The sequence below is a fragment of the Lepidochelys kempii genome, chromosome 20, assembly GCF_965140265.1.
Source record: "Lepidochelys kempii isolate rLepKem1 chromosome 20, rLepKem1.hap2, whole genome shotgun sequence".
In the NCBI taxonomy this organism is placed as follows: Eukaryota; Metazoa; Chordata; order Testudines; family Cheloniidae; genus Lepidochelys; species Lepidochelys kempii.
In genome coordinates this window covers 3,238,626-3,264,459 of record NC_133275.1, presented here as the reverse complement: position 1 = coordinate 3,264,459, position 25,834 = coordinate 3,238,626, and the positions used below count along the sequence as shown (strand labels likewise).

General features: G+C 51.7%; 1 protein-coding gene across 2 annotated transcripts in view; it reads right to left on the bottom strand.

Annotated features, from left to right (window-relative positions):
* Positions 1-25,834, bottom strand: part of LRP1 (LDL receptor related protein 1) — a 182,825-nt gene that overhangs the window by 132,440 nt on the left and 24,551 nt on the right. For both annotated transcript variants that reach the window (XM_073318798.1, XM_073318799.1), the window contains exon 2: positions 7,904-8,026. In XM_073318798.1, coding sequence (XP_073174899.1) covers positions 7,904-8,026 — 123 coding nt within the window. The remainder of the gene's footprint in view (positions 1-7,903; positions 8,027-25,834) is intronic.

Here is a 25,834-nt window from a genome sequence, read left to right as displayed (position 1 = left end):
ATCTCAGTAACACATTCCTTTTTGTAATCTGCATTAACAACGCTCTTATCAGTAGCTCTCAAAGCACTTTACAGAGAAGGCTGGTAGTCTTATTCTCAGAGCTGGGTAAACTGAGGCACAGGGAAGTGACTTGCTGGTGCAGGGGATGGAAAGAGGGCCAGGAATCAAACCCAGCTCCCGTGGATCCAGGCCAATGTTCTATCCACTAAGCCACACCGCCCCTGCAGCAAGCCTTGGGTAAAATGTTCAAAAGCATCCAAAAGTGACGTAGGCAACTTCAGTCCCATTGAACTCCAGGGGACTTAGGATCTTTTGAAAATCTGACCCCTCCCCTACACAGAATAGTTGCCCCAGTTTAATTTAAGCCAATTAAACCGGTACAATCTCCCATGTACACGCTCCACGGGGACCACTCCCATGCTTAGAGTTAAGCTCCCTTTGCAGGGGAATACTTAACGGAGAGCTGGGGAATCTGTTAACAGACAACATTTCATCAGCCCTGGATGCCACAGGAGTCTGATTCTGCAATGCAAATGGTGCTGCCCCCTTGCAGGGCTATGTCCCTCCCTGAGGCTGCATGCAGCAGCAGCCCTTGCAAGCCCAGGTTTCAAAACAAATCACTCTCCTTGCCAGCAAGATAAGGAGGATGTGAGTCAGCTGAAGCCCCCGGTGCCAGACTGGCGTGAGAAAAGCCCCTCTGACAATCCCAGAAGATAGGGGCTTCTCAGCCCCTTGCACGTGTTGACAGCTTAGCCGCCACTCATGCTTCCTCAGCAGATGTAAAGCAAGCAGGAATCCCTATTAATATCCCTGGGTGCACGCAAGCGAGGCTGGACCAGGGGCAGGATGTCAAGAGGCTGCCGGGCAAAAGCCACAGCCGTTTTACATGCAAGGCGGCTAACAAGTGCAAACGGACAACAGAGCTCCCAGCTGAGCAAAGCCAGGCCAGGTCCTCAGCTGGGGAAAAACCAGCCAGTGAAGTCACGTGGGGTTTGCACCAGTTTACTTAGGTACATGGTGCGCGTGCAAGGGCACACACACTCACACGCGCACATCACAGATGCTCTCTCTCACAAAGTGTTTGTAAAACACCGACCACCATAGGACCCTGATTTCAGCTGGGGCCCACCCAGGGATGTCTTCTCTGCACTGGCAGCTCAGGGTATAGCCCCTACTCCAACTCTCACACACACCCCTCTAGGTTAAGTGGTGCTTTCAGCTCAAGTTGCCGGTTGGGTCAATTGCTGCTGATGTGGGAGTGATGCAGCAAGGATGGAGCGGCGTGAGTTACAACTCACCCACCGCTAACACCAGTCCCATCACTCTGTGTGGAGCTGGACCGCTGCTTCGCAGTGTGATCCTGTTTAGGGTGTCTTCCCTGGAGGGGTGGATCTGTTCTTAACCCACGTTAGCTAATATGGCGTAAAACAGCAAAGACGACACGGCAAACTCAGGTTTTAACTTGGGTTAGCAACTCCAGTCCAAGCCCAGGCTCCTCTGTGGGCGTGAACTCAACCTGCTCACCCAAGTCGCTGAGGCTTCCCTGTTATTTGAACCCAAGTTCAGAAGATGCCTTTTCCTTTGCTACAGTGCAGACACGCCAGCGTGAGTGAGAGCACAGCTAGAAGAGGAACTCGAGGGCAGCACCTCGCACTCCCCCCCCTTGCGATGTCCATGAGATGCTCCCAAGACACGCATCACAGAGAGCGGAGACACAGGAAGCTATTGCAAGAGGTTTTCAAGCTCCAGAGGAGGGCCTTTCCCCGGACACTCGGGTTGTTGTATTTATTTACTTTGTGAGTTAAAGGGCTCCTGCTTATCTTCAGTCAGCTGGTAAAATAAACTGAATGGTGCCCAAGCCCTGGAAAGCTCCTTAGAGTCAAGGGGCAACTGCGAAAAGAGGCATTCAGCAAATCACCTTAAAAAAAAACAAAAAAAAAACACAGATTTTTGGTATCTGCCCCCAAGAGGACAGAATAAGGGTATGTCTATACACATAGGCACTGACTCTGTGGGTGCTCCTCCCCCAATCAGCTCCCACTCCAGAGCATCTGGTGAAGATGCTCAACAAACCACCTCCGCAAGCAGCCGAAGCGATGTCTGAGAGAGAAGCTCCCTCACCGACAGCGTGCTGCGCACACGGACGCTTACCACAGCGTAACTTATCCCACTGGTGGGGATGGGAACAGTCACACCCCGAGCGATGTAGGTTTTGCCGACATCGGCTGTAGTGTAGACAGAAGCTGAGTCTTCTCTGGCGGAGGGATGTGGGAGGAGGGAATTAGCTCATGTTTGCACAACCTTTTGAAGACGTAAACAGCTGCATAACTGCCAAATATTTCCAGTTTGCTACCGGGAGTCACATTTTTACCTTGACCACTGCGGGAATGTTAGAACAAGCTCACTCAGGGTTTGTGCTACCAACAAATCACATGCTAGTCAATAGTATGCCAGAGCCTACAAGCCTCAACCGAGATCAGGGCCCCACTGTGGCAGGGGCTGTACAGTGGTTCGCTGTCAAATGGGGAGATGTATGCAGTGCGGTCCCATGGGGTGTGTCCTAGATCCAGTACTTGTCAATATTTTCACGGAGGAGTTGGACAATGCATGTAACATTTCTGGAGGACACCAAGCTAGAAGGAGTTGCAAGCATGTTACAGTACAGGATTAAAACTCAAAAGGACCTTGACCATTTGGAGACTTGGTCTGAAATCAACATGATGAAACGTAATAAAGACAAGCGCAAAATCAAACGCACAAATGCAACATGGGGAATAACTGGCTAGACAGTCATACTGCTGAAAAGGTCCTGAGATTACAGTGGATCACAAATTGAACAGCCAAGAATGCGATGCACGTGTGGGAAAAGGACAATACCCTTCTAGGGTGTATTAACAGGAGGGTCGTACATAAGACTCGGGAGGTAACTGTCCCACTCTACGAGGCACTGGTGAGGCCCCAGCTGGAGTACTGTGGCCAGCGTTGGGCACCACGCTTAAAGAAAGATATGGACAAAGTGGAGAGAGTCCAGAGAAAAGCAACAAAAATGATCAAAGGTTGAGAAAACCTGACCTATGAGGAAAGGTTAAAATAACTGGGCAGTCTAGTCTTGACGAAAGATGACCCATAACGGTCTTCAACTACGTTAAGGGTGATCAAGTATTCTCCATGTCCACTGAAGGCAGGACAAGAAGCAATGGGCTTCTTCTTCTAGCTCCAGGTTAGATAGTAGGATCACTCTCTCTCGGGGGAGTTAAGCTCTGGAAGCTGAGTCCAACAGTCCCTGTTGCTGGAGGCTTTTGGTTGGACGAAGCCTGGTCAGGGCTGGTCTAGGTGACCTGGCCCAACACTGCTCTGATTCTACAATAGTCAAAAAAGCAAGAAAGAGAAAAGGGGGTGGGAAACGGAGGCAGAGAGAGAGAGGAAGAAACTTGCCCAAGGCCAGTGCCCAAGCTGGGAACGGCACTCGGGTTTAAATTCCATCCAGCGCTCTACCCACTAGACAGCCCTGCCCTTCCCGCTGTGGGATTATTTATACCCCCCGTTTGTGAGACAGAGAGCTGAGATCCAGAGAGAGATGAAGGCTCGAATTATCATTTATTTCCTGGCTTTGCCCAAGGTGACGCAGTGAGTCAGGGGCAGGCTGGGAACAGAAGCCCAGTCTTCTGCGTCCAGCCCACAGAGCAACCCGCCCCTGTTCCACACAGCCAGTCCTATCCCTATACCCGGTCTGCCTGTCCAACACGCCTTGCCCGAGATTTAAGGGCAGTTTATTCTTGGCTCTTTGTAATTCTGAAAAAAAATCAGATCTTGCTCATCCTAGAAGAAAAAGAAGGAAGCCACCGAAGATCTGGTTCCTGTTCTTCGCACCTCTACCACCAACCAGCATTACTTCTGCAACACAAGTCACCCAGCTCTCCAGCCAACTGCACAAAGTCTAACCAGTCCTGGGAAGAAACACTCCTGTTCTTTCTCAGTCAAGCGAATACATCCAAGGGATTCTTGCTAAGCGCAGAGAACACGTCTCCGGCAGGTCCCTGATGACGACAGGCTCAGGCTGCAAACAGAGGTCTCAACTGACAGCCAGAATTTTATTACAGAAGCTATGGGCCTGTTTCTCAGGATCAGGTGCCTCTCCATGGCTGGTGTATTAATTCTGCAACAGCTCTGCTCCCAGCCCCCAGCGTGGGGGGCAGGTCAGGGACTTGGCTGGAGCACACTGCATCATGGGTATTCTCAGCCCCCCATGACCTCTGGGAAACCGTGTGTAACCTGTCAGAGCAGCCTCGGGGCTCCACTCACTTACACTGAGGGCTGAGCGGAATGGGGGGAGCACAGAGATGGCTGAACGCCCTTCCCCAAGTGCAGGAACGGGATAGCTGAGATGCAGGGTTGAGAGCTGGCTGGAGGTGTACCAGGGGAGAGCAGCCAGTACTGCTGCTAACGTACGGCCCCTTTGCCTGCCCTCAGGCAAAGGAGTTGTGTAGGGGGAGCAGGTATCATCTGTGCTCAGCTGAGCTTCTCCAAGTAGGAGCAAAGCGCTGAGGTGCCCAAAGGGACGGGCTGGCCGTATCCAAGGTGGCTGCTGGGAAAGGAGGGGTTGAGGCAGGTTCCCCTAGCGATGCAACAGGACAGAGCCGTGAGGGGTAAGCGGCAGCCCGACCCCACGACCCCACAGGCCGCACGTCTTGCATAAGCTGAAGAAAGCCGCAGCGCAGAGCTAGGGCCCGGGCTGGCTCTGGCGAGAGAGAGGTCAGAGGACGGCACGGCCAGGACTGACGTCTTCGCTCACCCAACGCCGCTCGATACCACTCCAGGCTGTGGCTCAGTACTCAGCCCTGGAACCCCCCTTCCAGCCTTCCGCTCAACCGCTGCCACAGGAAGTGGTTGTGAGCAACAACCCAGTGCAGGGGTTGCGGTGAGCACCGGCCCAGAGGTGTCACTCAGGACAGGACGTAAATCGGCTCTGGCCTCTTGTTGATCCCCTGCCACTTTCTCTTTTTCGCACGTGTAGGTGTGTTTGTGAACACACACACACAATTCCAGTTCAGGAAACTGACCCTGGAATTAGACCTTAGAGGTCAGGGAAGGAATGAAACTCTCTGGCCTTGGTTACACAGGAGGCTAGGCTACATCGTAAAGACCCCTTTTCCCCCTTAAAAAACCTATTAATTTCACCACCTCCCAGGACTTTCTGGCCTGTACGGCTGCTGGGGCAGAAAGCCTGGCTCTCTCCCCCCAAGAGGTGGCTGCAGCTCGGAGGCATCTGTCCAACCCTTGCAGAGCCTACAGGACGGAAAAGCGTCTCTCAAAAAAGAAAAAAATCCCAAAGGGTTATTTTAGCCCGCTGAGGCGCTCATGGGTGCGTGGCGAGCTATGGATTTCTCAAGTTTATCCTCGTGGGAGGGCAAACGTTGGGTGGCCCGACCCCAAGGCTGGCAAACGAAGGTTTGGGAGAAAGGTTGAGAAGGAAAGTTTCAGGGAGCGCTGGAGGGTTTGCTGCATCTGTTCGGATGGATGAAAAGAGTCTGGTTAAAGGAGTACCAACAGGGCATGCAGAACGTCTACCAGGACGGATGTGTTCCAGAGGAAAAAGCCTCCAAGTTTAGCACAGGAATTTTCCAGGGCCGCCGAATGTTCTGAGCCAGAGAGCCCATCCCAGCCCTTTCGTCTTTTCTCCCTCCCATCAGGAGGTGGTTGCATCACTTTGCCTTAATAAATAACCTGAGTCAAAAGGCCGCTTCAGAAAGACCTTTATTTCATTTGGTGCAGCCAGGAACCGACTTCAGCGCTGGAGGCTAGGAGGATGGAAGGAGCCCAGAGGGCATTTGACATCTGAACCTGAAGTCAAAGGGATTTAGGCACCTAACACCCCACCCCACGCTTCGGGCTACTTTGAAAAGCCCACCCAGAGTCGTTACAAATTCAAAGAGACTTTACTGGCATGGCAAGTTACACACACATTTGCCAGAGTGTCAGGGGGAAAAGACAGACCAGCCCCGTGGGGTGTACGGCCCACTCAAGATGGGGCCACCCACTGTGTTTGTGGTTCAATCCCATTTGTCATTGAAGGTCTATTCCTGACACAGTAAAGCCTGGCTCTCAGCTAGAGCTCTCCATTGATAAAGCGCTTTGAGATCTATCAATGAGGTACCCATTTTACAGACAGGGAAACCGAGTCAGAGGGTGAGGAAGTGACTTGCCCAAGGTCTCCCAGCAGGCTGGTGATAGACCCAGGAACAGAGTCCAGATCTGCTGAATCCCAGACCAGCGTGCTATCCACTAGGCCATGCTCCTTCCCCCATGCTATGGAGCAGGATTGCTGTCTCTCTACGAAAAGGCACCACAAAGCTCTGTATGGTGGTATATACACACACACACAGGTACCATATCAGCAACGTAAGATCCCCTCCTAGACGCCCCCCGATCTTCCTGAACAATCGCCGTTTGTTGTTACTCTTTTTTCTTTGTGTTTCCTTAAGATCCAGCCTCCGCTGGGCCAGATATCTGACCGTTCCCATAAAGTCACCACAGCTCCACGCAGCTGCTGTGCAGCGAGGGGCCCGCCCGGCCTTTGCGGCTCAGGCAAAGGGACTTGATGGACCCAAAAACAAACACACAAATCTGGGAACTGCTATTTTGATTGTCCACAGGCTGTTCCCAACTCCAGGAAAATCTGTCCCTTTCCCCTCCAGACACAACCCCTTAAGTCTGCACCCAAGAGGGGCAGATTCCAGTTATCTTCCTGGCTGTAGCAGATTTACAAGCATATCCAACTCTCCCCAGGCCTGCCCCCCCCCCCGGTCTGTGTCAGCCTCTCTGCTCTTTGCTCCAGGGTACTCAGAGCTTGAAGCCTCAGAGATTCCTCCCCTGAGACCAGCGCTCCTCGCCAGCTGCAGGAAAGGACGGATGCAGCAAATGCCAAGGAGCACAACCCCTGTCAGAGTCATGCCTCTCAGCAACGGGGTTAAGATCATTGGAGTTTCTATATACACACACACACCCCGAAAGTGGGTGCCCCTTACCCAAACACCCCTTTCCCCCCCCCCACCCCACACACACCCAGTAAAGCAACCTACCAAACATTTCACGTTGAACTTTCTTTGCCAACGTTCCCCACTTCTGGGGTGAAGGAAAAGGCTCTACATTGGCCTGGCTCTGTTCCCTGCTAAAACTTTGGGAAGGGGGGGAACCCCTCAAGCACTGAAACAGTGGATTCCGACCAACTCCTAGTCAGCCGCTAAGGTTAACACCAAGATCCATAAAGCTAGGGGTCCAAGCTTCAGGACGCAAGCTCGTGCTACAAAGAGAGCCACATTCACACAGGTGGCAGCATGTTGCCTATGTGAACAAAACACGCCCCCCCACGCACCAGGCTAGAGAACTACATGCCTCAGTTCCTTCATCTCAAAACACCAACCAGCATTACTTCTGCAACACAAATAATCTATATGCCAAAGACAACAGTCCCACAAAGAGCCAAAAATGAAGGCCCCATTCAGATTATGCAGGCAGGAAGCATACAATGCTGCAGGGTTCTTTCCTTCCACTTAAATGGCTCTTGCTAAATCCTCTGTTTTCTGTTTCTTTTATTTCCAGCGTATAGCAATGCCAACAACGAAGGTGTACAGGGAGGTTCGCACATAACCGTGAGGCAGCAGGTCCCCTCAAAACACAGGGCATTTGAGAAGCAGGATATTGGGGGGTAGACAGACTGGACGGTTTATACATCTATTAACTTCCTGTCATATCTGCACTTGTAGATGTGGCAAATGAACAGTACTATAGAAAGAAAATGAATGAGGAAGGAAACTTTCATGTTGATGCCAGTTCCTAGAAGAAGCATGCAGTAGGCAAATATAAATTCAGACACACAATTAGCAGGAAAGAAAATGATACATACATATATCAGGAGATTCATCGGATCCGTCGGGGCAGTCTTTCTCTCCATCACATCTCCAGCCCTTAGATATGCACGTAACCTGATCTTTGCATGCAAACTGTTTAGGGCTACATGTCTTCGGTGCTACATAAGAGGAGAAATAAAACAACAATAACAATAAACATGATGAGTTTCTTCCCAAGACAAGTTATGAACAAGAAATTCTAGCTAGATTTGATTTGGGTTTTGTTGTTTTTTTAAGTCTCAGCAGAAGTTTTGCATGTAGCATCGGGGTCCATCTGTCTCGCTCCTAAGGAAAGAAGAGGATTTAAACAGAGGCATTAATTACAGCAGCTGGGATCCACGAGGCATTAGCAGATTTTAAAGATCATTTAACATGGATAAATTAGTGCTTGGGAGCCAAAGGTGGTTTATTTCTTTATGCTAGATAATGAAAACAAAGTTTAAACAACCCAGATGAGCGCAAACAGTAAGTAATTTTTTTTAGATCAGGAAGGTAGTTCAGCTGGTGACATTACTTGGGCTTGCAAAATTACATATTAGAGCACAATTCGCTTTCCAACAAGTCCTTTTTACACACACACACACACACTCCCTCCCCACACTTCCCAGCTCTGTGCCTCAGTTTCCCACGTGTAAAAGGACTCATCTGTCCTGCAGTAGCACCCAGAGGCCTCATCTGAGACCATGGCCTATTCTAGTAGGCACTGGGCAGACACCTCGCGAGACGAGACAAAGAGTGGGGGGAAACTGAGGCATGGCCCAGGAAAGTGACGTGTCCAGCGTCACAGAGCTGGCGGGGTTGGGGATGGAACCCAGGAGCCCAGACTCGCAGTGCAGCACCCCACCCACCAGACGCTCCTCACCATTTTCCCTACCTCCCGGGGCTGAGGGGGTTTGAGGTGCTGCATCGCCACGGCAACAGCAGCCACTGGCGCGCCTAAACAGACAGGCCTCAAACTCCATCCTAGAGCAAACAGGCCCAGCACAGGGGGATTCAGACACGGCTGGGGCTGGGCGGGGGGAACCCCAGCATCCTATTGTCTTTGAAATCAGAGTTGCATCAGCGTATGGTACTTTTGGGCCCACCCTTAGCACGGCATCTGAGGCACAGAGGGACAAAGGCCCAGATCCTAGAGGTATTTAGACGCCGAATTCAATGGGAGTTTGGTGAATAAACATCCAGGTGACTTAATGTCATGCAGGAAAAGTGGGGACTTGACCCAAGGTGCAGGCTAGGCCCCCGGGTCAGCGAGCCAATGCCCCCAGCCACCCAGTATGGCGGACAGAAATCCTACCACCCCAGCTTTAGAAGATGAGCGACCATTAGACAGCGGCCTGATACTAGCAAGGAGGGGGAGAGGCAGAGCAGAGCAGACAGCTGGACAGAAATAAATATTTGGGAGCGGCTCGTTAGGTTTCACATGGAAGTGCCCGAAGATTCCCGCGTCTCTGCAGCACTCTGGGAATGCATATTTCTTCGGGACACTTGATGAGCTCTCGCTGGGAGCGGTTGTTGATATTTTCAAAGCAATTAAAAGCACAAGGGACCATTATGATCATCTAGACGGATTTTTATTGGGACGCGGAGGGGGAAGGTATTAAAGGTTAGGAGCTACCATGCCAAACGAACCCAAACTGAGTCCACATTCACGCTGGCAGGCGCTCTCTTTCAGGAGAAAGTCATGCACAGTGAAAAAGCAGCTCACTGCTAATAGTCGCCCAGAGACCACAGCTCAGAGCTTTCTTTAAAAATAAATAGATGGCAAAGAGAAGCGGACAATTAAAGACTCGTTACAATAAATTTTTTAAAAAAAGAGAGTCTGCTAAAATGCTCAGAGCAACGGCTGCGATAAGGAAGGGTCAGTATTTGAAGGCAATAAGGGTTTCGGTCTTGGGGCGGCTCTTTGGAGCGAGCTCATGTGAGGGCCAGTCCAGCAGGCTGAAACGCAGAGGGGGAATCTGACCGTCAGCAGGGTGGCTAATTCTCGCTGTTTTATGGTGAGTGTGGGGATGTTTGCTGGTTTTCTGGGCGTCCCGGGACCGAGAGAATCGCAGCTTTCAGAAAAGAAAAAGAAAAAGAAAAAGAAAAAGACCCCAGCGCGCCTGGTTGTAGAGAAAAAACAAAAGTGTGATCCAAACGGGCTGTAGGGGTATCTGTGCCCTGCCGTGAGCTTCCCAGCCTAAGGAGACAGGCTCCTGCTAGCAGGGTGCAGGTGAACATGCTAACAGCAGTGCAGACAGTGTGGCTCAAGCCAGAGCTTGGGCTCTAAAGCCCACCCATGGGTGCTGCCGCACCCCCTGGCTTGAAGTGGTTTACATCAGACACAAGGTTTAAAGTTTGGTTCAACGGCTCTCAGCCCCCACCCCAACCACATCCTGTAGCCTTGTGCTTTCAGCTGCGCAAGGCCCTGGTTCACTCCCTGGAGCCAGCCAAGACGGCAGCCTGAATTACCAGAAAAGGGTGTCTTTGAATGCTGACATGGGGGAACAGCCTGCATGCCAGCTGAACTAGCCCTGGAGGGTGTATTTCGCTCCTGGCCCCATTGCTAGCGTGGAAGTGACACAGGCTTTCCTCCTGCACCATACAGCTTCTTCCCGAAACGGGGGAGTGGAGAAAGAGAGTGAGGATGGAGCTGGAGTCTGGAAGGATTATTGGCTGCAACTGGAGTTAAAAGCACAGGGTAAGACCCTTCCTCATCTGGTTTGAAGAGCGAGGTCTCCGGGACGGGAACTGTCTCTGTGGGTCCGTGCAGCCACTACGCAAAAGGGGCCCTACTCTCGGTTAGGCAGCCTTCTTGGTCATTTCTAGGCATCTAGCAAGAGACCACAGTAATACAAATAACCTTCGCGCTCCCTGGCCTTGCATGGGGCACAGAGGGTGTAACTTCAGCGGCCCAACCAGGAACAGAATTGGGGTCTCCCAATCCAGTACCTGAACCCCGAGACCGTGCTGCTTTCGGACTAAAACGGGGACCCGGAGCGAGAGCCGGGCGCGGCTGCAGCACGTTGCAACGGGCGGACTGCGAGGATAGCGGCACAAGAGATGAAGACGAGTGAGAAAGATTCCCGGGGGGGCGGGGGTGAGGGCACAGTGAGGAAGGGTCACTGCTCTAACTGACTGGAAGGGAGATGAGACATGCACACAAGGGAAAATTCCCCGTTTTAATCTAGCCGGGTTCCTGGGCTCCCTTCCCGGCTCTGCCCCAAGCCAGCAGGGACAGGTCACTTGGCTCCTCAGTGCCCCACTTCGATGGGGATAACCCCCCTCCCGGCTCAGGAGGGTTGAGAGACTTTAAATACCGTTTGTGAAGTGCGGTACACCCCTCACCACCACAGCCTCCATCGACACAATAACGCTCCCCCAGTCACCCGCAGCAGGCTTGTACCTCGGTTCTGGAGCCCCAGGAGCAGAGAGCCTGAAAACAGAGCAAGAGGGTCTGGAAGCCAAGCGATGTTAATACCATCCAGAGGCCACATTAACAGTTATCTCCCCGATCCTGCTGTAGCGGGGGTGGGTTTGTAAAACAACAGACGTGCCCTGCATTGTTAAAGAGACAAGGCCAGTTCCAGTCCCACAAGGCCTAGGGTTAAAGTGCAACTAACATGGTCCAGGTCTTGCGCTGGGACCACCCGCCCCCACATCGGGGTGAGTTTCACCCTCCTACGGCTCCCGCCCCCCGTGCATCCTCCCATGCGCCCGTCTCCAAGCCAATTACATCTGGGAAGCGATACTGATGCAGTTGCTACGCGTGATGTGACTCATCGGCTGCCATTTAACGCCCAAGCCATCACCTCAGCGTCCCCGACGGACGCAGGGCACAGCACATCCATTTCCCTCCAGTGTGTGCGGCAAAGAGGCCCGCCTGGCCTCACTTTCCCCGCTTAGGTCTGTGCAAGGAACCACCAGCGTCCCCACAGGGATCCTGGAAGAAACAGCTGAGGGGAATGCAACGTAAATCTGTCGCTCCTGCAAAACCGTGAAGTTGGAAAGCCAGTTGGCCAAGGATAACGGAAATACTCCCCCACCCACCACCCAATGCATAATTAGTGCTCCTCTCCACAGGACGATATTCCAGAATAGCTTTTCCCAATTAACTATGCCCGACGAACTCCACATAGGGACACTTTTGCTCCCGATTAGCTTAATCCACTTTGGAAACGGATTAAACTACTTGGAATAAGGCTCTCTTTCCAGAATAAGAGCATCCGCACATGAAGTTCATCAGGAACAGTTAATCCTCTTTAACTAAGAAAGGTCGTGCTGGGTCAGACAAATGGCCCATCTAGCCCAGTACCCTGCCTTCTGACAGCGACCGGTTCAGACGCTTCAGAAGAAACAAACAGAACAGGGCAATTTCCAAGTGATCCATCCCGTCGTCCAGTCCCAGTTTCTGGCAGTTGTAGATTTAAGGACATCCAGAGCATGGGGACGCATCCCTGACGCTCATGGCTAACAGCCACCAATGGGCCTTTCCTCCATGAATGTATCCCTTTCTTTTTTGAACCCAGATATATTTTTGGCTTTCACAATGTCCCCTGGCAACGAGTTCCAGACAGGCCGACGGGGCGTTGTGTGAAGAAGCACTTCCTTTTATTTTTAAACCTGCTGCCTATTAAGTTCATCGGGTGACCTCAGTTTCCTTATTTCAGATTAGTTTCCATGTGTAGACAAGCTAAGTTTAGACTGCAGAACTCACTGCCACAGGATGCTGGTACAGCACCGCATTTAGCAAGAATCAAAGAGGGAACAGATATCCTGCCTCAGCATGGGGGAGACGGGGTGGACTACGTGATCTCTTCGGGACCCTTCCAGCCCTACACTTCTATGATTCCATGGACGAAATGAATATCCAGAGCAGTGAGAGTCCACGCTAGAAGCTGGGCAAGGGATATAAAACCTCATGCTTGTAAGATTGGAAGCTCTTTGGGGCAGGGGATATTTTTGCTCTATGTTCATTCAGCACCTGGAACCACAGGTTCCTAGCCCATGACTGTGTACTACCACAACACGCATAATTTCTAGGTTTTAAGCCACTGTCTAACTATTAGAGATTGAAGGAGACCTTTACGGGGACCCCCTTAGGAGACCTCTGCCCACAGCAAGGTTCTTACACTTTTCTCTGAAGCATCTGGCACTGCCATCGCTGGAAAGAAGCTCCAGGAGCAGATGGACCTCGGCTTTGATCCATTCGGGCAAGTCTTAGGAAACAAACACCGCCCTCAATGAAAAATACAAGCAAGAGAGAGACTATGGATCGCCAGACTGGATCAGAACCAAAGGCCACCTAGATAGAGTTCAGTTTCCTGCCTGACAGTAACCAGTACCAGATGCTCCAAAGGCAGGTCCAAGAAGCCATGTAGGAGGCAGCTCTGGAATAAGCCACCCCGTGGGACAGTTCCCTCCTGACCCCTACAGCCAGAGGTCGGCTCGTGCCCTGAAACAGGAGGGTTTGCAGTCCTGCCAAAGTTCTGGATTACTGTTCTAACTCCAGATGTTCTTGTGAGCCGTATAAATATCCCTAAACCTAGCACCGTGGCCTCAGGCTCCCCTCAAGTGCTTTCAGACAGGACAGGTTCCACTCCCTCTCACTCCTAACCCTGCTTAGCCAGGGGAGTTCACACCCCCGGGCATCCCAGCTCCACAAGCTTTTCAAACCCTAGGGAGCAGGGGAGGGGAATATAAACGCTTGCCCTGGATTTATTGCCCCTCTAACCCTCCCAGGCTTCTAGCAGGCTAGGCGTGACCTTCCACAGCACAGATCTATAAGGCCCAACCTCAGCCAGCATGCCCTCTCCCACCCCAGCCTTTCAAGGTAGCAGCTTCTTCACTCAACCTCAGCCAAGCTTGGCTTTGGAGATCTCCATTTGGTCTCTGTATCCCCCCCCCCCCCCCCCCACACACACACACACTGCCCCCCAGCTCAAAAACTAGGGAGGAAGGAAATCCCTAGCAAGAGAAAGGTTAAATCCATAGCAAACATCAACTGGCCGCTCTGTAGTGGCTGTCAGGAGCCTTGGGGGCCAGTTTCCCATGGGAGGAGAAAGTGATGCAGATTCTGGGTATGTTCTTACCAGAGCTCATTTATGTGGCGCTATAGACATCAGTCCTGGAACAGAGGTGATCACAAACAACATGCAGCCATCCTCCTCTTTCGGGAATCCCAGCCCGAACACCTTGAATCGGCTCTGCCCCAAGAACCGGCTCTAGCATGATTCCAGCAGAGGGGGAAAAAATGACTCCTGCCACGTGCGACAGCACCCCAACAAAGAAACTGTAGCACGAAACTGACGCAGTGTGTCCCACGCAGCCTGAACATAGTTCACTCATGAGAAACAGAGCTGGTAAGGCTGTGGGTAACAACTCCACCCAGTGACTCCTACCAGGACAATACCTAGCACTTCACACATGCAACACCCTGTACAAACATTTAGACTGGGAAATTCAAGATGAGACTCGTCTAATTCTTCAGAACTAGTGGATCCAAGGAGGTGAAAATGCTTCTTCCAACCCTGGGAAACGACAGCAAGCATGCTACCTGAAGGCTAAAGGTATCCCTGTCCACGGTCGCATTTCAACCGGCAACCAGCCTGCATCCGAACCCAGTTCCACCACTAAAAACGTGAGCTCTGCTCACACGTGCGCGTCGCTGGGGTTTAAGATCATTTCAGCCTCTTATGCCACACAATGCTGGTATGTGTTTTCGAGAGAGCCTTTCACACCATCACTGTTCCTGGCAGCTTTGCAGACCAAAAGCAAGTTACAAAGACATTTTGGGGACAGCAAATAAAGCTCCGTTCTCGCTTTAGAAAATAAACTATTCAAGCGGCTTGATAATGTTACACTTTTTTCTTTTTTTGCAGGATGTTCTTGGCAAGTTAAAGGGGTCCCAGAAGTAAGCATGTCAAGGTGCCAGGTGGACAATCGGAGAAGGTAGCCATTGATGGAGCGTTTACAAAGAGCCAAGCTTTCCATTGAAATACGGGCAGACACAGCACTGGAAGGGGAGAGGAGAGCTCCAGCTTTGGGAAGAGAATAAAGGGCCCTTCATGCAGGATATAATGGCCGGCTCAGTGCGCAGGGACGGGACAGCTGCACAAGCCGTCGACGGAAAACATTTGCCTCTTTAGCAGTCAGCGGCCATCCCGCTAAAAAGAAAAGGCGAGCGAGTATTCCGGCAGGAAAGAAAGCCCCCTTTTCTCTAACAGCGCGACTCGGCCAGGCCCCATTCCCGGCAGCGGCTGATCAACACAGAGATGAAGAGACTCCAGCAAGGAAATGGAGGGGCAGTGTGGTCTAAAGGGTGGAGCACTAGATTGGGATTCTAGAGACCTGGGTTCCAATCCCTTCTCTGCCGCTGACTTCACACAAGTCATTTCCCTTCTCCGTGCCTCAGTTTTCCTGCCCATCAGTGTCTGCATTGTCGGCTCTTCAGCGTGGGAGCTGCCTCAGAACTAGGGGCCCTGATCACAGCTGTAACATGCACAATGACCCATCAGTGTACGCAATGAAAGGGCTAGAACGTCCCCAGCTGCGTTGATACTTAGATTGGAAGCTCTTTGGGAGCAGGGACTGCCTGTTTGTTCTGTGTTCGTACAGCGCCTGGCACCACAGGGTCCAGGTCTGTGACGCTCAGAGTCAACCGCTGCCGTTCAGTCTTAGAGGGGGCACACTTCCGTTGAGGGAAGGACGGATGGAGTCAGGATTAGAACTCGAGCAGCCGAAGGTATTTACCTGAGTGGCTCAATCCACTACACCACACTTGTTTGTGTTCGTGATGAGGATAAAGATGCCGTTTAAAAAAAAAAATACCCATTCAAGTTTTGGTCCAAGCATGAAACTGACACAGGAGTTTTAAACTGGTTGGAGAAGTGCAGAATAGAAGCTCTCAACCTCAGGTACAGACGCTGCAGTGATGAGGGCTGGCACAGAAACCTAGAGAGGTTTGAAGTAACCAGAAAGATCAATTTCTTGCTTAAGCGAGTCTTGCTTTCTTACTAAATCCTGCTTGGACTCTTCCTCTTTGGGGGAGGTAGCTGGTTTTAACTTTGCAAAGGAAACAGCACTGGCAATAAATATTGACTGGAATGAGCATGATTTGCAAAACAGATGTTCTTAGGGGAAAGAAAAAAAAAAATGAATCGACTCCACATTCCTTATGGGGTTTGGTTGGGTTGCTGGTTTTTTCCCTCTGTTTGCACTAGGGCACATGATCCAGCGCTTTGGAAGCCAGTCAAAAACCACTTATCTCCACCGCATACCCAGGGACAAGCAGCTCGCTCTGCATTCACTCCTGGGGCGGGTAGCTTGAGAAACGTGGTCAATCTGAATGGAAATTCTCTGCTCTGTTTTTCGCAGGGGGGAGGGGGGGGAAATCAGATGATCCCAAAAGGCTCTCACTGGGCCTTTAAAATAAATACCTACGAATCTATTCCCTCAAGCTACCTGCCTTTCAGAACAATGCCTTTCAGAACCACGGGGAAAGATACACTTTCTCCTCGTCTCTCGCTCTGTTTTCCAGCCTGATCATTTCAGTTTTATCCAGAATTCCGCTGCTACGGGAGAAAAGTGGCTGTTTTCTTTGGTTCAGCCATCTGTCGGCACGCTCTCACAAACTGTCCGCCTTCATGCATTCGTATTGAAGATCCTAAAATGTAGTACTTCCAAGCTCTAGAGAGGTTCAAGAGAAAGTATTTAAGGTCTCTTCGGCAGGCGAGCGGGGGCGGGGCAGGGCGGGAAGAAAGGTTTGATGCAATATTAACATATCACTGGGGAAGTGGGAAGGCAGAGCTAAGCAATTTTGGCTTTTTTTTTTATTTATTTAAACATAATGTTATTGGTGCTTTCCACCCAGCCAGGTTTCACACTGAGCAGAATGTGACCGTAACGTTAAGGGCAAAGCACGTTATTTTGGTCACGTTCCAGCAGGCATGCCAGCAAGCACGGAGACGCTTTAAGGAACACCGAAGCTCAGAGGAAGTCACAGATCAATTGAGAAGGGCCCAAATCGCATCCACCCGGTTTTTGTTCGATTGCTTTCCCTCCCCCGCCACTCATACCCAACAGCCAGTCTCCAATTCAGTGCAGATTCTTCGCTGCCGAATGCTATTTTTGGTTTGCAGCATTATTGCAGCCATGTTGGTCCCAGGACACGAGAGAGACAAAGTGGGTGAGGTGAGCTGAGCTCTTTTGCTATGGAGCCAACTTCTCTTGGTGAAAGAGACAAGCTTTCGAGCTCCACCGAGCCCTTCTTCAGGTTATTTTGGAACTCGAGTGCCAGGAGCCCTTTGGGAAAGGCCTCCAAGTATTTCCCAGGATCAGTTTTAAATATTCTTTCACTGTTTATAACAAACTCCAGAAAACTCAAGACTTTATCCTTGCGGGGGGGGAAAAACAACCTGGATTTCGCCCCTTCCCTGCATTATTTTTGCAGCGCTGCTCCTGAGCTCTGCGCTGTGACCACAGGTTTGTCTTGCTGACTTCAACAGCACCACTCTGTGCTCAGAATTAAGCATGTGCGCGTTTGCAGTAACAAGCCCTAACTAAGGTTATAATCTCCCAATTCCACCAGGCACTTTACGGCATGTTTAAATGCTTTAAGGTTATAAGAGCATTTGCGTTCCTAACCCGATTTGACCCTGTCCCTCTCTCCCACCGTTTAAAATGTCACCCAACAAAATCACCTTTCAGCCTGAAATTCTACATGCTTCAGTCTCAGGCCGGGGCGGCACGTCTCAGAGTATTAAACCTAGCCCTGGTTTCAAATGAGGGAGCTTTGAGTTACTTTGCCAGAGATCTGATACCTCTGACACCGCCAATCCCAAGCATTCAAGAAGTATGAGTCAGGCCAAACCCCCATATGGGTGGCTTAAAAATGAGATTTTTTCTTCTTTTAAAAATGAAAGGGGTCTTTTTGGGCAGGTGAAGTATTTCACCTTCTGGGTTTTCACCCTGTAGGGTTTAGATTTTCAAGCTTTTCTGTGCAACGATGAAGGCAAGCATCTTGATTTTTGAAAAAACGAAAGCTGAGATTCAATCCAATGACTCCAGGAGCTGGGGCTTTTAACGAAAAAAATCACGAGGCTTGCAATAAGAAAAAAAAATATCACAGCAGTTGGCAAAGCCTGGAATTGGGAGGGACTGAGTTATTTCCTCAGCAGTATTAAAATTTCCATAAAAATTATGCCAAATTTACAAGCCAGTCGCCAACATAAACTTGTCAAAGTGTTTGCTTTGGAAAACAAGGCAAGCTAGCCGGGGATTTTAAATCCTGCAGGCGACTTTCTGAGCTCACAGCTTGGAAGGTTTGGCTTGTTTTGTTTCTTTTAAATATAAGATTTCAACACATTTCAAATGCAACATTTTTGCAATTCTTGCATCTGGCCCCCTGGATTAGAACATTCAGACCAGCCCTGCTCGAGCGGTGCTTCCATTCCCATGAATGAGGCGCTGTTACGACTCCGAATCATTCTCCTTTGCAAAAGCCACAGGCATTTTTGCTGTTTGTAGCTTATTTCAGTTGAGGGGGAAGGGCTGTTTCAATTACAAACTAAATATTGACTTTTAAAATACATACTTTTTCCCTCCCCCTTCTCCTTTCAAGTCAGCCCACCGCCTATAAACCACAGGGCAAAAACTCGTAAAAAGAATGAAATATTGGGGAAAAGAAAAGGCTTTGCAGGGAAAAAAATATTCCCGCAGAAGCGACACACCGTTCCTAAGAAACGCGTGGGTCAGCGAGACGCGGCTGAACGCGCCAGATGAGAAACGAAAACCAGGCAAGAATCTCCGACCGCCTTTTCTGGGCCCTGCCCAGTTTTTAAGTTTATTTTTTGTTAAAACCACCACAGAGAATCGCAAGAAGTTAAAACCAAGGGCTGGCAGAGCCTCTGCCAAGGTCTTGAAAAACATTTATTTTCGGCGGCCCAAAAAGGACACAGCTACGCCTTGGTTAGTGTCCCCTCTCCGGCATACGTTTAGCCTTTGCCCTGCCACGAAACAGGAATTGCAGGACGAAGGGGTTGAAAGGTTCGGCAGATGTCTCTGGGCCTTCTGTGTCCTCGGCAGCAACGAGCAAATCCTCATCTGCCACTGACGGCAATGCTGCATGAGGAAGTGGCCTTCCTACCTCTTCCCAAATGTTCTGGCTGGGGAAGAGAGCTGCTTGGAGCAGCTCAACCAGCTGCCCAGTGGGGCAAACAAGTTCCTCCCCTCTCACCCTACGTCTGGTCTCCTTGGGCTGGAAGCTCTGCGAGACAAGGTCTGTCTCTTGGTGTGCGCAGCGCCCGGAGCGATGGGACCCAGATCTCACTTCGCTGGTGCTACCCTGCCCCACATCGCTGAAGACCGAAGCAGCCTCACGCCCTAACCCCGTAGGAAGCAGCAGCGTCTCCTCCTCGGCAGGATTTACACAGATCAACAGGTTCCCCGTCAGGCGGTCCAGTTCCCCGCTAAGACGCGCCAGCATCCTGCCCCTGCCCCAAGCCCTACATCCTGCAGCGTGGCCAGCAACAGGTCTGCAAAGCGCAATCCTCAAGCCCTGGACACCTAGGTCTTGCTTCATTCCAATTTTTAAAATGGACACTCTTATTTAGGAGCCGTTTGCAGGCTCCTCTGAGAGGCAGCAGGATACAGGGCTTTGTAGGCATGGATTCTTCCACCAGCTCCGACACTGGCCTGCTGGGTGACCTGGCTCGCCACTCTGTGACTCAGTTTCCCCCTCTTTAGGGGAAGGGATGGGCACACAGAGAGAACACTGCCTCCACACTGTCCTCCCCGATTTATATGTCGTCCTGTCACTCTGTCTGTACAGCCCCTGGCACGACGGGGTCCTGGGTCCATGATGGGGGCTCCGAGGTGCTAACCCCAATAAAAGCAACGCACACCCCCCCCAAAGACCAGACCACACCTGGAGAGACAAATATCAAAGCCTCTCCCAATGGGGGTCCCAGCCCGCGCGCACACACACCCAGCATTCCTTGCACTGGATCAACTCCACATTCACTGAGCGACGCGACCGCCATGCTCCAATTCAAGGCAGCTGGACACATGACCAAAGCTCTTAACGAATTTCCTACCCTTACACTGCCCCACCCACAAGCGCCCCGTACCCGTTCTCTGCCTGAGGCACATAACAGCTTAGTCACCAGCCAGCTCCCCAGTGGGTCCCTTTTTATCATCTAGGAGCAGCCAGTCTGCCCCCAGAGGCGAACAGCTGATCCAGACCCTAAGTGGCTCCACCCCCCACAGCCATTCCCCGGTGGGCGCTGCGGGTCCAGCCCCTACCCCTGCAGCCAGCAGGAGGGCCAGGGCATGGCAGGGGCAGAAGGAGCCCCCCCCCCCCCCCCCCAAGGCAGAATCCCCCACTGCAGGGAATAAAATCACAACACGCTACGTCCGTCCATCAAGAACAGAGCTCAGGACCTCCTGGGAAGGATACTCCAAGGCTGGCCCTGCCCCTTGCTCTGTTCTGCACCAGTTCCTCCAGGGCTGCCAGCCCTGCATCTCCCCCCGCCCCAGGGGACACACACTGCCATGAGATTTGTAGCTCACCCTCACCCCACATTCCCAGGAGAGACACGCCACGCCCCACTCCACAGACAACTAGAGCGGACTTGCCCCAGGCCACCCCGCTACAGAGGGATCTGGCAAAGTCGCAAACGGAACCCATGAGTCCTGACTTCCAGCTCCCCTGCTCTAGGAGGAGCAAACGTCTTTGGGGGCCTGAATTCTCAGGTTGCTACCCACTTGGGGTTTCGCTACTTCGTTATGAACAAGGGCAAAAGAGAAACGGAAGAGAGAAAGCAAACAGGAGATGCTGGTGGACCCAAGAGCATCCATCCCCGATTCGAGGGGAAGAGGTGGAATCATATTGCGGCTTCTAAGGATCCCTTTCGCCCTATGAGCGCAAGGCATCCCTGGTCGCCTCAATTCAAACAGATCCAAGGGAAGGTGATTTAAACACCGACTGAGATCTGGACCTAGTCTGGGAGGAACCAGCCGGTTTCACCTCCTTCTGCAGACCCAGCCCCTTCCCCGCCTCTACTCTCATGTTGGGTGGGGGAACCGCCTTAGGATAAAAGTTAGACTTGCACTTTAAATCCGGATGCCAACAAAGCTGGAAGGATATTTCCACTCTAGCGGGGTCTCTCCTCAGCCCCCAGGGAAAGAAAGAGGTGACAGCCAGGGAAGGGCTGAGGGGGATTCAAGAAGAGATCCTGCTCTTTTTTTAAAACAGCTTTTTTTTGTAATTTAAATTTAAAAACGTTCCCTACGTTTTTTATCTGTAACGGGCTCGGTAATTAAGCAGCAGTTGGACTCTTGTAACAGAAGAGGATACAGTGGCATCCTCCACGCTCTCTGCCTCTACCTTTCCCCCTCTTATTTTGTCTTTCCTCTCCCCTCCCACGCATTTAAGAGGGGGATCTGGCACATAGTGTGGGAGAGTCTGGGGTCTCGGGTTCTATTCCCGGGGAGTGGTGTCTAAGGACTACAAGCAAAGAGGGCTGGGAACCAGGACGCTTGGTTCCACTTGGAGATCCTTGCATGAAAAGCACTAGGAGAAGGACAAGGGCTAAGAGTCCCAGATCACAGTGACCTCCAGGGGAACCATGCCCAGCAAAGATGTTCTAAACACAACCATCGTCACCCACGCTAAGGGCAAAATCATGTTAGTTAAACATGATAACAGGACCCACCTTCCCCAGGGTACACCCAGCCTGTGTGTATGTACAGTGCTGAGCGCAAGGGGGATCCAGTCTCAGGAGGGGCATACAGGAGCTACCTTCATATACAACATCTGGGCAAGAAAATATAACAGACCTGCAAAAACTGGGTGGGGAGGGAGGATTTATTTTAAATTCGCTCGCAGGCATCAGGTTACAGAGGCCAGGGGCTGGGAAAACACGTAGGCATGTGCTTAACTTTAGGCATGTGCTTTCCTGGATTGGGCCCAGCGTGCGGTCGAGTATCCAGGTTTAGATCTCTTCCCCTCCCTGGATTTGCATGGGGATAATGCTCCATTCAGAAGAACTTGCTACAACCAGGCTCCCTTTTATCAGGAGAGGAAGAAACTCTTGGCTGTCTTTCCTGAGCACCAATGCTCCGAACATTCGGAGCGAGCCCACATTGCCATTCCTGGCACAGTGACCGGAAACCGCTCTTTGCAAAAAAGAGAGCAAGGCTTTTAACACAAAAACAATTCATACTGACAGCTTCCCCTCCAAGCCTGCTTAGCCCAGCTCTCGGATCAGGGCTGGAGGGGTTCGATTTTTAACCAGCCCACACCAGTCAACGTCGATTTCACTGAACGCACACAAGCCAAGGGAAAAGTATTTCCGGCTAGAATCATTGGAATTTACAGGCAGGCAAAGGAAGGAGAATGGGGCCTGGGAACTGACTGAGGTTTGATTTCAGGATATTTACTTTGCCTGCTCTGACCTGGGTGGGTGTTGTGACACTTACAAAGCTTTAACTTTTTGAATCTCCATGTCCTTAAATAATTACTGACGGATTCCCCTCCATTGGCTGATACCCTCTAATTCTACGCAACCGTGGAAAAAAAAAATTTTTTTAAATCGATAGCACTTTACAAAAATGCTTAGAAATAAACCTGGATTTTATCCCTCGAAAGGCCAGCAATGACCAGAGCAAAGAAACTCCCCAGCCCTAGGGGCTCATGATTATAAACAAGCTTTTAGTACCAGGGCGAGTAATCGCCGTGACCCAAAGGGCTACCACAAGGCAAGGCTTGGTAGCTCTCCTTTTTCTGCAGCATTAGGTGCCTTACAGGAGCGCCTAGTGGCCCCACTGAGTTTACAATCCAAGCAGTCAAAGGGGATGGAAGGGAAACTGAGGCATGGAGCAGAGACGAAACTTGTCCAGCAGGCCCATGGTAGAGACAGACACAGAAGCAGGCAATTGCCACACCGGTTCCTGCAAAATTTCTCCCAAGCCAATTCCCTGATTATTTAACACCAGCAAAGAAGCCACAAGGTCCTACTGTGTCCGGGATGGGGCCTCCCCCCCAACTCTGCAGACTATTGCTGCCATAAAGCAGCAGCCGAGCTCGGAGACCCGGGCAGAGCCGGACAGCACGGCCTGGCTCGTCTCAGCCCTGATCTGACAGGTCTGTGGAGTTATTTATTGCTGCAATAGGCAACTGCGTTTATCACATCAGCAGTTAAAGCTCCGCCCGGATGTGCTTTACTGCGCCGGGATGCTGTTATTTATGGCTGAAGCGGAGAGACGAAGGCTCCTCCAGAGACCGGGCCTGCATTGGGCAATAAAGCAATTTTACATTAGGGATTAATAGGCATTTCATCTGGATGTCTGAGTCACAGAGCAGGGCTCGAGGGTGAGCAATCAGACCGCTACGCTGGTATTGCCAATTGGGAGGGAATCTGGTTACGGGGAGCGGTTGGGCGCGGATGTGAAATTACTACGGCCTGGACGGACGCTGATAAACCAAACAGTTTAAAGGCCTGGAAGGAGGCCAGGGCTATCGGTGCAATTAGTTATTCCACTCAACCTGTCTGGCTTGCAAAGCAGGGTTTGTCTACACGGGGAAACTCACCGGAATAGTGATGGCCCCGCGGCTCCCGTGTGCACACTCGACTCCGCTTTTGTTCCAGAATCATCAGCGTGCTCAGAATAATTCTCCCGGAAAAGCATCTCCCTACGGGAAAGCTCCCCCCATCCCAGCCATGTGTAGACAAGCCCTAAATTACTCAATGGATCCACTTTGCCGGTGCCCTACACACTCCACAGCCCTCGACAGGAAAGATTCTCAAGGGCTCAAGGCCTAGCACTGGGGCCAAACCATCAGACAAGCATCAGACTTGCATCCCACAGAGGAAGTAAAACAAAGGGCCAGATGTCCAAGGAGCGAATCTGGCAGCTCCCACTGCGACTGTCCGGGCCAGTGGTCGGCTTATGCTGGCATTTTAAGAGGAGAACTCTTGCTCTGTAACTCATCCTCTGTGCCCCCTGCGGAGAGACGCTGGAAGGAACTTTGCTGAAAAATCCTCTTACCTCCCCCAGATCCAGATTTTCAGCACTGAAGAGAAGGGGCAGCCAGTGCTGGGGGAGCGGGCTCCGGAAAGGCTCAGCCCCTGGAACTTGCTTTCCACCCTTTGACCTTCCAAGCTCCTTACAAGAGACACCTCTTCAAGAGCTTGTAGCGATCAAGGGACGAAAGGGGGTTTTCCGTAAGGGGCTGACCGAGTGGCCACGGAAAGGTGCCGTCGCACATGGCTGGGACTTCGCCGTCTTTTCATTTGAAAGCCAACTGAGGCAGCGTGTCTGGTGGGTGGAGCACTGGACAGGGGCTCGGGAGAACCGGGTTCTACCCCCATCTGGGTGACAGCGGGCCAGTCACAGCCCCGCTCCGTGCCTCAGTTTCCCTCTTTTTCAAATGGGGAGAAGGATACTGACCTCCTTTGTCAAGCACCAGATAAGAGCGGAGTATAGAGACTAATATAACGTCACTTTCACCGAGACAAACCCTTAGAACCAAGAGTGGGACGTGCACCAATATCCAGACCAAGCGACGTGTTATATAGCAAAATGCAAAATAATTTACTTTCCAGGGAAAAAATGGTCACGCCGCTAAGCGTAGCAACTAGCCCCTCCTCCCCCAAATCACACCCTAAGTGGGGAGCAAACCACAGCAAGAAAACATGCAACAGCCCCGTGGCTATTTCAACGCTGCCCCTGCAGTCGCAGGCGGCCGTGTTAGACAGGTGGCACCTTGAGCTCATCTAAGACCCCGTGTGGCCGATGGGAGTTGGGGGATCTGAGCTAAGCCAGCCTCCCTGGCCGGAAATTCAGTCATTGGGAAGGACGACAGGGGACGGGGCTGGAGCCACAAACACGTTAAATACGAGGCCCCGGGTTCGTTTGGTTCTGAAAAAGAAAACACCGTGCGGTCTCCAGCGTCAGGTGGAGAGCAAAAGGACAGGCTGCGGGGTGATTCACCCTGATGTCTGCAGGGGCTCTGGGGGACCCATTCCAGCGGTAGCCCAGCGTGGAGCCGGGCCGCTACAATCATGTGATGTGGGCACACACACTACGCATGGCCCCAATGTGACAAAACCGTAGCAGCCCACCTCTGTGCCTGGATACTAGATATATACACGCACACAAATAGATTACACAAACATGGGCAAGGTGCCAGTTGCCTGAGGCTAGCTGTATTAAAGCACAGACTACAACCCCACCTGGGATCGGATTCGGCGCTGTATGTACACATGCGGCAAGAGACAGTCCCGCCCGCGAAAGACCTGATGAGCTAACTAGAAGCCTGACACACACGGACGCCAGGGGAAACTGAGGCACGGAGTCGGGAAGCGACTTGCCCAAGGTCACGCAGGAAGTCAGTGGCAGAGGTACGTCTCCCGAGTCTATTCCAGGACCCTACCCACACCCACCTGCTCAGCTGGCATCTAAGTCTCCCCATCAGAAATCAAAGGGGCGCAGCCCTCCTACCTGCTCGTCGTTGTTCCCTCGATCAGGGGGAGGGGAGTGCTGATGGCTCGCGGCCAGCAGCAATGAGATCTCTTGGCAAGTTGAGCAGTTTCAGATTTTCTTACCCTGCGGTTGCAGGCTCCATTTGAGGCCACTGCAGCTTTCCAGCCGGGCACCCCCACCCCACACCCATGTGCCCCTCTAGGACCCGTCCTCTTCTTCACCCGGGGAACTTCCCTCCCTCCTTGAAAAGCCAAGGAAAAAGGCTTGTGTTCTGCTCCAAGATAACAGCGCGCTGCGTTCCCTCTGCCTCCGCCCCCGCCCCGGCCAAAACATCCACGGCCCGCGCCCCCCCCCCCGCAAGCCACAGACCTCTCTCAAGGCCTCCTGCTTCTGTTCAAAGGGAAAACTGGCTCAGGAGTTCCCGCACCATGAACACCAGCATTGCCGGACCCAATCAGAGC